Source organism: Octopus sinensis, linkage group LG4 (genome assembly GCF_006345805.1).
Source record: "Octopus sinensis linkage group LG4, ASM634580v1, whole genome shotgun sequence".
In the NCBI taxonomy this organism is placed as follows: domain Eukaryota; kingdom Metazoa; phylum Mollusca; class Cephalopoda; order Octopoda; family Octopodidae; genus Octopus; species Octopus sinensis.
This window is the reverse complement of record NC_043000.1, coordinates 69,624,899-69,639,427: the sequence shown is the minus strand read 5'-3', so window position 1 is coordinate 69,639,427 and position 14,529 is coordinate 69,624,899. Positions and strand designations below refer to the sequence as shown.

The window sequence follows — 14,529 nt, the reverse complement described above, 5'->3', positions numbered from 1 at the left end:
TACTCCACAACCTCACGCAGAGTACTACAACAAACTATGAAGGTTAAAAGATGCAGATTTCAGTTCTTGTTTTAGTACATTCTCTTTCTTTACGTATACAGATATGAAGACACAAAGTAGTATTCCATTCAATCTCCTCAGGAACAATGAGAACTTTTATACCAGTTTTTAAGTAAATAAGGAGAACGATGCACTCAAGTGGTACTTATTTTATTGAGCCCGAAATGATAAAAGGCAAGTCCCACCTCGGTGGTATTTGAACTCACAGTGTAAATACGGGCTAAATGCTTTTAAACATTTTGCTAGCCAAAAATATGTACTTTATAGATATATATTTGCACGAGCAATAAACTGAAATATACATTCGAAGATGAAATTGCGAAACATGACACAGTGTTTATTTTTGAAATATTTATTTCAGATAACTTTTTGATTACATAATGGTCGAAAACTGCAAGGTGAATGGTGGGCTGTATACAATAATTGATTATAAGATGGAATATTGTAAATATAATGAGTGTACGGTTGACTGCTCATAGAATGCAATGTCTGAACATTTGGCCATATAGTATTTCCAACGTTGATTAAAAATACTTTTGTTCCTAATTGTTTTAGATTCTCTATTTCTGACATTAACTCAGCAGTTAAAACAGTCAGTGATGGATCTAGAAATAGAACAGCTAATTGCTTTGTGTATAAATTAGGATGCATATTGAGTCCTTTTCCCATATGGCGTACAATACCAGTTAGTCCCGGGTATGTTGGTTTAATAAGTTTACCAAGTTCAGCGTTTGTTTTATTAATTAAAGTTGTAAATGGCTGATTATAGCTTTGTGGGCAATCAACAAAAGAGAATGTTCTGTATCTTCCATATGGTGTGTATGGAAGCATGGTCTGTATAAACTGTGTAATTATATCGGTGCGGTAAATTCCCAATGTTAGAATGTCATATCCAAACGACACAGTACCTTTGAAAAGAAGAAAGTTACATTTATTAAGTTATAGTAAAAGGGAAATATCATTGTAATTCGTAGGAAATGAGAAATTTTATTTCGTATTTTCTTATTTCTATTTTGTACACTTTTATGGGGCTCATATGTATGAGAATTCAAAACACGCATCTCATTATTAAGTCATCTAGCACGATTCTATTCACTATATAATTCTGGTGAGTTGAATAAGACAAAACTATAAACAATAATAATGATCCTTTCTACTATAGGCACATAGCCTGAAATTTCGGAGGAGGGGGCTAGTCAATTAAATCGACTTCAATGCTTAACTGGTATTTATTTCACCGACTCCGAGATAATGAAAGGCAAGAATTTTAACTCAGAGCGTGAGAATTTCTATCCTGCACGCTAAGTATTCTGACAGCTAACCAAGAATTCTTTGCAGGATTCTTGAAGCATGACCAGTAAACAAGTGTCACCTTAGTCTGCTGGCTGATACTTTGCATCATATCCAGCATATATGCAAATTTTTCATCGGTTGATTATGCATTTACAAACTTATATCAGAGAGTCATTACAGCAGATAACAGATTACAATACAGAACACAAAATGACTTTGAGAATATTAGTTATTGATATCGTCATTTCATACAATCTTATACAATAAAACTGGAAGATTAACTATGGAAGTGTTATTAATAAAACACTAACCAAAAGGTCAGCAACTGTGGAATAAACAATGAAAGTGTTATCCATCCAACTTCTCTGCTCTCTATTCTTAGAAAGGTTGTTGGAGTAGAGTCCTCAGATACTACCTCCATAAGGTCTTATCAGAATCAACTGTCATTACATTTTCTGGTTGGATACTCTAGTCTCAATAACTGAGACTATGTATGTACTACAGCAGCTGTGACTTCTCAATGCGAAATAGCAGATCACCCTTGGGATATTCCCTGATATTCCCTGATTTCTGAGCTACGCTATAAGGTTATCCCAGAGATCGTTCAGAGGAACCCCATTTCGGCTGCTTGAATTCGCGTGAGTACGCTTTCAGGCTGGCTACCAGCAGTAAAAACTTCACAATTTGAAACCGGCGAAGGTTATTTCATCCCTTACAGCATCTTCTTCTTAGGTGGTAGACTTAACTAGTTGCTTAGTTAATGCTACCAAATGGTGCCTTGGGTATCTTCAGCGCGGTACCTTTACCTGTTCCAAGCATTCGGGCTGTCATTGGCTCAAGTATACTTTCCTCCCCGTCTCTTACCCAACTCTATAAAAGGATCATATGCCTTGTTTTTTCTCCTAGCTGAAGGTTTACCACATTCCACGATCCATTACTGCTTACTACAAAAACATTGCAATAATAGAGTCATCATCAATACGACCAGATGATGAATCCAAGGTCTCGAAACGAAAATGGACTTAGGAATTGTATTGTTTGAAACTAAATATACAAGTCTAATAAGGAAATACTTAAAAATTATTCTTAAAAAATACTGAACACGTAGAGTGATGTACCTTCAAAATATATTTCAAAAAGAAAAAGAAAACCGGCACACACACACACATAAACATGTAGGAGTGTGTGTATACGTGTGTGCATTTGAGTGTGTACTTGTGTGTGTGCGCGTGTAAGCGCTAGCGTTATCCTCGTTATACGTCTTTCTTTTCGTGTTCTTGGTACCTTGTTTCACATTATACGCGTGTGTATCTGTGTGTGTATTGATTTATGCGATGTGTTTGTATGTACACAAGATATGATAACGTGTGCAAAAGTAAAAAAGAAAGGATTGTTCGAAGGCATTTGTTCAGGAAGTGTGTGAAGTCTATAACATGTGTATCTCTATCAGTAAATGTTTACTTATGCACAGGCACGTGTACATGAGATTTCATACTTACATATCGTCTGTCTTTCTAGGACAATGAAAAGTAAATAAGCTAGTGAAATCTCACTGATCAAAATCTTTGCAGATGTATTTCATGAGTATTTCGACGAAAGACGGGATTCCAAAATTTTCGTTTCACAAAATTTCTTTCGCTATAGAATAGCTAACTGTTTTATTAGGATTAGCCTTTCATTGTTTATTATTTAATATTAATCACCGATTCTTTCTTGCATAATCTAACATGATCCTTTAAAGAAATATTTAACTGAACTTACTTGATTGATCCTGTTGTGGCGGCATTTCCGTGGTTTTAGTGGTCGGTATAGTTGTTGATGTTATTGTTGTGGCTTGTGTTGTTGTTGTTGTTGTTGCTGCTGCTGTTGTAGTTGTGACTGGTGTCGTTATCTTTGTTGTTGTCGGTGTCGTTGTTGGTATTGTTGGCGGTAAAGTTGTAATATCTAAAACAGATAGCACCTTATAATAAAATTGGATATATATACAACTAGATAACTGAAACCAGTAAAAGGCAAGACATATTTTCGATATATAAGCCAGTGGTGAAAAGTTCATGGAAACTTCCAGTTAACAAACTCCATTACACGATTTCAATTTCAGCTTGTAGCTATTTCTACTTTTGTAGCTATTTCTACTATTTCTACATTGAAATTTGCCATTGAAAAAGTCATGAATCCTATGATTTCGTACTTCATTTTAGTAACCTGACGATTGCACTAAAATTAGATCATTATGCTTTTTATGTATTAATTGTTATACTTATTTACTGCTGGTCTCAGAGCCATCCATTATATTTTTAATTTCCAAAGTTGGTTTCCCTCTAAATGCTACTAATACTTTTCTCTACCTTAAGCAAAACTCAAATATCTCCTGATCATTCGCCATGTTGTTGAATGATCTGGAGATCTTTTAAAGAAAAATGGAATGGCTTCATAAATATTGAACGCGAAAAAACTATCAAATTCCGTTACATCTCATGTCAGCTAATTTCTCTCATTGCGAATAGCATTATATAAATTAATTATTTCATCCTATTATCGACTTCAGACATACAATTTACAATTCAAATAATTACAATTAAGCTTCTATGGAACCAACTTCTTCGAATATCATTGTATTAGAAGAGAAATAATAAATATTTTTAATCAGCTTTCTTGCACGAATTATTAAAAACGATGATTAAAAATATGAATTCTTCACGGTAATATTTAACTTTTATCTATTTTATATAACTCACACAATTTTCAAGCAGAAATTCGATCATATAAATGTTTAAATGAGGAATATTGTTTCAGTAACAAGAAATATATTCTATCACTTATGAGCATAAACAAAATATATTAAACCTTATTAGCAACAAGAAAAGCAAAAATATACTTTTGGAATATAAAAAACAAAAGAAATAAATTGAAGACATGAATTAAACCAGTTGATCTCTAATTAATATAAAGTCAGGTGGCATGAAATATTAATTTGTAAAATCTTCAATTATAGATAAATACAAAACAACGAGAAAATACTCGTCAGCGAAAAGTGTACACACACACACATACACACACACACACACACACACACAACACACACACACATACACAAATATATATATATATATATATATATATATATATACAAAGTACGGGGGTTTAATTCAATGGTGTTCTGAACGATTAGGTACGCTAGGTCAGTGCTCTAACGGATTACTAGGGCTCCAAAGTTATAGGTGAGACAATAGTTATGGAGACATTGCAGATTTCCGATGCAGCGGATATATATATATATATATATATATATATATATATATATATATATATATATATATATATATATATTGTTAAAGAGGACAATAAACTTTAAGGCTAGGCTAACATCTTAAGTTGTGTACAATATTATTATTAGAAAAAAATCTACGCAGTGTTGCACTTAAGTACTCATGTTCTTGTTTCTATAACTTGCCGATGCCTCCAGGAGCTTTAGGTCTTTTCTCTCAATAAACACTCTGGGAATCGAAATAAAATTTGGGATTTATGGAGGCTCAACGTTTGGAACAAAATCAGGATAATCGTGACATACAAAGAAACCGAACAAAAACAAACATGCAGGGTTGTTACACCAGAAGGAGGGTAAAATGGTGAACGCTGGAGAAATATTTGCTTCGGCAAGAGAAAAGATAGAAGAGAGAGATAGGATACTCCATTCCTTAGGACAGCCCTAAAAGAAAAGGAAGATGATCACGTAAGGAAAAGAAAGATGGACGGTGGTCACGTGTGAGCAACGAGTAAATGTATGTCTCCACTGTCCTGTTTTTGTTCCCAACTTTGACCCTCCATAAATCCCAAATTTACTTATGGGTGTAACTGTCTTCGAAGACTCATTGTCGTTCAATGATCGAAATGAGGAGTAGATAGACAGCCTACAACCGATGAAGGGTCGTTCTTTAAGTTACTTGTCTTCTTTTCCTTTTGTTTCTCTCGTTGTTTGCGTATTGAACCCATTTGTTTTCGTATTTCATGTTGTTTACCTTTGGTAAAGTCCTGTGCCCATATATGCATATGTATATATATATATATATATATATATATATATATATATGTATCTGTGTGTGTATACATATATGCAAATATATATATATATATATATATATATATATATATATCATGCACTCTCCCGTCGTTAGATGACGCATGGGGGAGGGGTCAGCAATTTTTCGCCGAAAAGGCACAGAAATGACTTGTTTATAGTGATCAAATGTTTGTGTTCATACAAGCTCACACCCTCCATCAAATCGGAATTACCTCCATAGGTGCACCATGTGCCACATGTAATATGACGAAATGATCGCAGAGCAACGTGAAATGGAGTGATTTGCTCAAGAACGCAACGCAACGCCAGGTCTGGGAATCAAACCCCTTGATCTCGCAATCGTGAATGTAACACCCTAACCACTAAGCCATGCGCCTTCACACACACACACACACACACACACATTATCTATTATATAGGTATATGACATTTAATTTCTGATACGTACCTTTACAAGTTTTAACACCAAAGTAACGAGCAATCTTTTCCAAAGCTGAATAGCTAGCGACGAGAAGTACATTATTTGCAGGGTCACTTGCTATTGCGTTTAATTCTTTTGTATCAAAACGTTTTCCGACTCCTATTGCATAAACGTTTACTCCAACTTTATGGAGCAATTTAGCTGCGTGCCGAGTAGCATTTGCATCACGGGATTTCCCATCAGTTATAACAATAGCTATAAAAGGCGCTGTGTATACTTTCAGTTTTGGTTTCACTTCTTTCATTAAAAGCTGTAATGCTGCGGCAGTATTTGTTTGTCCTTTTCTATAAGGGATTGCGCCTAAAGCTACTTTCAAATCTTCTTTGTTAGTGAATTTATCGAGAGGGAATTCCAAATGAGCTCTATCACTGAATGTTATGGCACCCACTCGCACATGCGAATTACTTTGCCCAATGTGGAAGTTTTCTATCATTTTCTGGAAGAATCTTATCTGTTTTTTATAGTCAACAATCCAAATACTACTTGATGTGTCCATAACAAATATAATATTTGCTGCCTTTCCGGAACATTCTGTGAAAATAAAAATATTAGAGATATAGTTTCAAAATTGCTGTACATAGTTGACAACGTGCTAACTTTAAATTTTAACATCATATTTTTATAACAAAGGCGGAGTAGCAGACACGCAAGTGCTAAATTGAATGTTTTAAACTTTTCTGATTTGAAAATACGATGGTGGGCTGAAAAGTTCATTGGCTGACTATGGAGAGTGATGCGAGAACTGTGAAATCTTCATTGCATTAATTTCAACTCTGCTTTGTTTATTGCCATCTAAACTGACATATTACTGTTCAAAAGAAGACTTCAAATGTAACTAGTAGCGACTTCTATTGAAAATGAACAAAATTTGTCATCGTGGTGTTATCAAGTATCTATATAAAAAAAAACAGTTTAGCCCCCCCCCCCCCGCCATTGACATTCATGCTAACATAGTTGCTACATTAGAAGGTTACACACCAGCTTTGTCAACAGTGCAAAAGTGGTCAGCTGAATTTAGGAGGGAAAGATAGACTCAAACATGACATAGTCTGGACGTCCTGCAACTGCCACCACCGAGAAAAATATTGATCGTGTTCAACATATGCTGACGCGTGACAGGCGACTATATATCAACTAGCCAATACTATTAACATATTCCGTGAGAGAGTTGAGAATATTCTATACAATGAACTTGGCATGATGAAGGTTACTGATCAGTGGGTGCCAGTTCTTCTTATATCTGATCAAAAGTGCACCAGGCCGATCACATCATGAGAAAATCTGACTTAGCTTAAGGCAGGTCCATCTGGTTTTCTTGAATGCTTCATAAGCCAAGATGAGTGCTGGCTTCATCACTTTCAGCCAGAGACAAAGAAACAATCCATTCAGTGGAAAGACCCTTCCTCCTCTGCTTCAAAGAAAGCCAAGGTCGTTCCACGTACAGGAAAGGTGACGGCCTCAGTTTTTGGAATGCAGAAGACATTGTGTTTATTGGCTATCTTCAAAATGGCCACACCATCAATGGAGATTAGTATGACAACTTGCTGAGACAGTTACGAAATGCTATGAAAACCGAAGACCCAGGAAAACTGACGAAAAAGGTCTTGTTTCATCAGGATAATGATGCAGCACACAAGTCATTGGTTTCAGTGGCTACTGTGCGAAACTGTGGCTTTGAACTGGTTTATCACCGTGTCTATTCTTCTGACCCCATCTGACTATCATCTGTTTCCCAACATGAAAAACACTTGGGAACCGGTATTGCAATGATGATGACGTTTATGACTAGAATAAAAGTTTCTTCATCAGTGGGATCGAAGCCCTGCAACACCGATGAAAGAAGTGTGAGGTCCGCAAAGAGGAGCTATGTTAAAAAATAAACCTCATCTGATCATACTCCAAGAGAATAACTTGGTCAGCCTATGAACTTTTCAGCCGACATTCATATACACGAGGATAGACTTTGAAATTCAGCTTTCTTCACTTGATAAAATAAGTACTAGTCAAATATTGGGATCAAATTATTCGGATATTGTGCCAAATTTAGAAATCGATATTATATGTATATGTAAGTGTTATTTTATTACATAGTTATCTTACATCAACATACATTATTGATACGATCAGCTCAATGGCGGTGCCCCAGCACGGCCACATCCTTAGGGCTGAAACACATAACAGGATAACAGAACACATTTGGTATGTTGTAGAGAATTCGCTAAACGTGTCTTAGTGTGAATAATATAGTATAGAGTGTATTCAATGCCAAATGTATTTAGATATTAAGTTTAGAATGCTTAAAGCATTATCCTTTGCACATAACAATTTTAACTCTCTACAGAATGTTTGCGCTAAAGAAATCTAGCAGCGTGAAATCCTAATTTCAATAGGAACAACATCAACACATATTTTTTCCGAACTGTTACAGTCTCCACTATATAATCATATCTTTTACTTTAGATAGGTGGTAAGTTCTCAACATTGCAACATTATTCTCGAAGAGGTGCAACCTCCTCCTCCTTAAGTCATCAATGCATTTTTGAAAGTCACATAAATGCACCTACTCATTTTTACTTCCCGGATATGAGTAATTAATGAGACAGTACATCCGTTATTATTGTTTTCTAGAATGTAACCTAACATATTTATATACATATTTTCCACTTTACAACAACCGTCAAACTTCATTTTAAATTCAGTAAAGCAGTACATACCTTTCTCAATCTGTTTACCGTGAACTTGAACCTAGTAACAAATGAATTGTTTAAATGTTAGTTATTGGATTATAACATGAGATATATTATACGTGCAAATATCGAATATCTAATTTTGGAGATGTATCTTTAGGTGTAGCTTTAGATATAGCCTGGGGATAAAATAATGAAATAGAAATTTATTTCATTGATCTACAACATAAAAGATATTAAATATTTTTATTTCTTCACATTTCGTTAATTCAAGACGATGAGCTAACAGAATCGTTAGCACTGTAGGCAAAATGCTTAACAGTATTTCGTCTGTTTTCATGACCTGAGTTCAAATTCTGCCGATCTCGACTTAACCATTCAACCTTTCGGGGTTGATAAAATAAGTACTACTCGAGTACTGGGATCGATGTAATCGACTTAACCCTACCCTGAAATTTATGGTCTTTTGCCAAATTTTGAAACCGATATTTGGTTAATTGATTAATGCAGCGAACTGGCAGAATCATTAGCACGCCAGGAAAAATGCTGAGCAGTATTTCGTCCATCTTTACGTTCTGGGTTCAAATTCCACCGAGGTCGACTTTGCCGTTCATCCTTCCGGGATTGCTAAAATAAGTACCAATTGAGCTCTGAGGTCGATATAACCGACTTACCCCCTCTCCTAAAATTTCTGGCCTTGTGCTAAAATTTGAAGCAGATATCTGCTTAAATGATAGAAAGACCATTGAGACAACACCGAAGAGAGTGAAGAAATAAGAGCAATTATAGAAAACCCCATTTCAGACAGCAATTTAACTTGTAATATCATGGATATTTTTCTCAGCAGTTATTCAATCGACTACAACAGAACGATCCTCGCGTTAAGACTGAACGTGTGTGAAATGTCTCTAGTATAACTATCTAATTAATAAAATAAGCTGGCTGAAGCGAAATGTATTTCAAATTGTGTGCGTTAGCATGGTGTGCAATCGATTTCCAGTTCCGAAATTAGGTGATAAGCATATATTTGTGACAAAATATACTGTAAATCGTAGAAAATTTTCAAATAAATGAATATTTAAATGTTCAAATCTTTACTTCATTTATCTATACAGTAAAACATTCTTTTCACCATTATTTTACATGTTATGTCTTAGTATTATAAGTAGTGTTTTGAAAGTCTACATGAATGCCATACTGTTTCACATTTAACCTATATGCACATGTCCATCGAACGTCCAAACTTGTCTTAACATTCCACGAATGTTATAGAACATGTCTGATATTTTCAATTTTAATTTGAAAATTGCAATTCTCATTTTGTTACTTCCAAGTTAAAGGTAAAAAAACAGTTTAAATAAATGGAAGTCTGTTTTGTTAGAAGAAAAAATATATCTTAAGGTAAAAGAAAATGAAATTAAAGCCATTTATTTGTTGGTTTTGTTGTTTATAGACTTTTTAATTCTCCATTTTCTTTTGATGCTTCACTAAATAATATAAATACAACAGTGCTTTTGGGTACTTGTCGGAGAATAGTATTGCAATTAGTTAATCAGATTGAATAATTCAGATAAATGGTAGACAGAATTAAATAAGAATAAATCCATTTTGGTAAATCTAAGAGGCTGTAAAAATATTTAGGTAGAGCCATAATTATAGAAATTAATTTCTGCGAATCCATTAGTTAATAACAGAATTGCACAAGATGTTTATGTTCTTTCAGATTATTTAGTTTAAGGAGAAGAAATATGAAGTAATTGTAAGAATAACTTCAGAAAACTCAATTTCAGAAATTAGTCAAGTATATTATATACTAAAAACTTTGCTTTAGCTAAATATTATACATGTAAGTGTTTACTAACAAATATAAATTTACAGTTTAATACTATAATGCAAGGATGAATAGAAACGATATAGTATTCCCATTTTGAAAATTGATATTAGTGCTTATGTTATCGTATTACACTGAAACAAGTTTCATGTTATAATTATAAAGGAAGGGAAAAAACAAGTACACTTCATGGAAATTAATTTATATAATTTTGATTGTTAAATATAAGAAAGTGTGCATGTACAAGCACATACACACTGACACATTCACAAATGCATGTATTATTCATTTATATTTTGGAACAGAAATATACTTATCTATACATAAAAATATTCAAATATAGACAGATGCAATATTTAATACTTTATCATAAGTTAACTTTTAGTAGTTCAGCCATGACGTAACTAACTTATCCATGCTTTTCAAAATCGTTCTACTTATAGTTGTGTACGTTAAAATATATTTATTATAAAATCTCTTTCCATTTATGTATCTTCAGGTACATTTTATAATTTTAGATTTGATAGAAAAAAGTTAGCGAATGAACATATTTCATTCACTTCCATAGTTTTGTTTTTTAATGGATTTTTCAGAGGGAAAAAAGTTGCATCCATAAACCACTTTAGAGTTTCTGAGGTTGGTAGGAGGAAGATATCTTCGACAAGAATGGTCCAAATGCTTGCAATGAAGTGTATTCTGCTACACGCAACTACAAGCCACGTAGTAACTACAAATTTTCCATCCTCAATTGCAGCATAAGAAAAATAGTGATCGGTATAATTACATTCTCGATTTTTTTGCATTATGGACTTCATTATTTTGCTTTGTTTACATACACTGTATCTTCATAAAGAAAAAAGAATTTGATTAAACTTAACTTACCAATATTAAAGAAATGGCTGCAATAACCCAAATGTTAATAGAATTCATTTTCTCGCTAAAATCTTCTTCGATGTAGATTACTAAGTATTGATGTTTGAATGTACTTTATATTCTTTATAGAAACGTTTTGGCAATTTTATTCAACTGTGTATCTATTTATAAGAATCTGTGGGAATCACTAAGGAAGTAAATTTCTAATGAATTCTAAGTGTTTCCGGGTGCTGGATTTTTAACATTATAGGAATGACACAAAGTACAAGGGAAAGTTAATGGGAATGGTAGCATCGTGTGCAGTGGAATGTCTATAGTTATTCAAGAACCCTAACGAATTTAGGATTGCCCACCCACTCAATTATTTGTACAGAATCTTTTTCTCAGTTATTTATTCCTATTTATAGCAAGAGAAGTTTCCCGTAGTTATTTTCCTTTCATCTAAACCACAGTAAGTAACTTGAGTGGGTTTCAAGTAGAATACACAATGCTTAATGACCTGAACTGTTAGATACTTCTTGCATTGCATTTTAATAGAACGCCGCTAAAAATTTCCTCACACAGTCCAGTGGTATATCCATTTCTGTCGCTACTCTCCCCACCTCACCCTTTCTGCATATCTATCTGTCTGTCTGTCTTTCTCTCTCTCTCTCTCTCTCTCTCTCTCTCTATCTCTATCTATCTATCTATCTATCTATCTATCTATCTATCTATCTATTAATATACACTGGTCAAAATAAGTTTAAGACCGATGATGGCAGTTTTATTCCTTTATTAATATATTTTTAATAAAACTGTAAAATTATTTTACTTTTTACAGTTTATGTAGAATTTGTTTCTCTTTCGAGTGATGTAGGCGTTATATGTCTTTCTACAATTCGAATAATTTTAATACGCAATTAATTCAAATGATTAGAAATTGTCGGCAAAATAAGTTTAAGATCGTACCAAGATTATGTAAATTAATAAACCAAAGGGTTGTCATAGGGTCATAGTGGTCATAGGGCTGTTCGTACTGCACTGTTTTGTTTAATAATCGAGCATTGTTACACATTACTTCACTATGGGAAAGCATCATAGTATCAGCCCAGTTACTAGTTCAAAGGTTATGTTGCTTCATCAGCAAAATGTGTCCTTCATGAACATTAGCAAGCAATTAGGATGCAGTAAAATGGCTTGCGTTCAAGCATGGAAGCTTTACCAACCACTGGCCAATATAAAGATCGGCAAAAAACGGGCTCTCCAAAAAAGAAAAAAATACAACAGTACAGACGGATCGCCGAATTCATAGGCTCTCTGAAGGTAACCGAATGCTAACAGCAGTGGACATTTGCAAGCAATTATCTGATGAAACTGATATCAGCTTTACACTACAAACTATCAGAAACCGCCTAAAAGAATTTGGACTATTCGGTTGGATCGCCCGAAAGCAGCCGATAATTTCTAAGACGAACCGGCGGAAGCGGATCAAGTTTTCTAATAGCCATATTGGAGCAGCGAATCCTGCTTCTGCATCTTTGGATCAGACGGAAAGACTTATGTTAGACGCCGTCCAACAGAAAAAAAGCCATCCTTAATGTGTCAAAAAACGGCGATATCGTGAGGTGGGGGAAATAGTGTGGGCCGCGTTCAGCAGCCTAGTTGTTGGTTCAAGTTGTTGGTCGATGGCAGACTGAACAGTGCAGGCTATCTGCAATTAGTAAATGAAAATGTGATGCCCTATCTAAATAATCAGATGCCACCGGGATCTATTTTCCAGCAGGACAATTGTCCCGTTCATAAGACTAGGAATGTTTTTGCAATATTTTGAGCGCAATAATATGGTGGTTACTAAGTGTCCTCCGCAGAGCCCGGATTTGAATCCGACAGAAAATTTATGGAATTATGTTTCTAAAAGAGCTCATGCTAAAAAAAACCAACACATTTGTCCCAATTATATTTTATTGAAGAAATATGACAGAACATTCCAATTGATTTTTGCGTTCATTTGTCGAACTCCATGTCCCACCGTTGTAAGGCCGTAATTGAAAATAATGGCTATGGAACTAGATACGAATAATAAATGTTTGTTCATTGATCTATGTTTGCGTATATGAGTATATTCGATACACTGTATGCGTAAGTATGGTCTGTATAATAAACTTATCTCATTGACATTCTTGAAATATAATCAATGAGAAGACCAGTGAAAATTTGTAAAACGTTCCACAGATTCTCCATTAGGTTGAACACTTGCACGCAGTTACATACAGATAAGAACCTCACTCACATACACACAAACACACGCGCACGCACATATACACGCACACACACACACACACAGACCCAAACACATACGTACACAAACACACTCTCACACACACAAACATCAAACAAACAAAAATGAAGATTTTTTTCACTTAAACAAAAGAGCCTTGCAACTTTGTTGGTAACTGGTTTTAATTCTGCAAAGGAAAACTCAAAAATCCCCAAGGCAAAAATGCACATACATACATACATACATACATACATACATACAAACATTGGGAACACACTACCCAAATGCTAACCTTGAGAAATTAAGCTTCTCAAAACTAGAAAGGAGAAAGCTATTGAACTGTAAACAGCTGTAAAACCTTCCAGAAGTTTATCATTTAAATATATATGAGCATGTCTAGGTATGCAACTATATACATGAGAATACACACAAAATAAAATATACAAATCTGCATACATACACACATACATACATACATACACACACACATACATACATACATGTATACATACATACATACGTACGTACGTACATACATACATACATACATACATACATACATACATACATACATACATACATACATACATACATACATACAAACATACCCTGTTGATATTGTTGACATTTCAATGAAGGAGCCTTGGATCTAGATTAGAAACTGACTCTTTCTCTGTTAGCAAGAAATCTTGAAATAAAGCTGAATAATGACGCACACACATATATACACACACACACCCGCATTCACGCATACATACATACATACATACATACATACATACATACATACATACATACATACATACATACATACTGTTCCCCACTCATGGATGCTAGAAGTCCTTCAACTTGCTAAAGTTCCAGTGAGAATAGTCAAAGCTATAGTTGAATTGACTTCATCGTGGGCTACCATTTGGAATTAATCACAAAGAGTGACTGTATTATCTGTGATGTTGTTTGTACTTT

The 14,529-nt window shown here is 34.3% G+C and overlaps 1 protein-coding gene across 1 annotated transcript; it reads right to left on the bottom strand.

Moving 5' to 3' along the window:
• Positions 1 to 406: 406 nt before the first annotated feature.
• On the bottom strand, positions 407 to 11,446 carry LOC115210474. The gene is made up of 5 exons (XM_029779077.2): positions 11,316 to 11,446; positions 8,630 to 8,660; positions 5,883 to 6,446; positions 3,115 to 3,297; positions 407 to 968 (listed from the first exon to the last, which is right to left on the bottom strand). Exons 1-5 carry the CDS (start codon positions 11,361 to 11,363, stop codon positions 418 to 420), a joined length of 1,377 nt encoding a protein of 458 aa, XP_029634937.1. The 5' UTR covers positions 11,364 to 11,446; the 3' UTR covers positions 407 to 417.
• Positions 11,447 to 14,529: the final 3,083 nt, after the last annotated feature.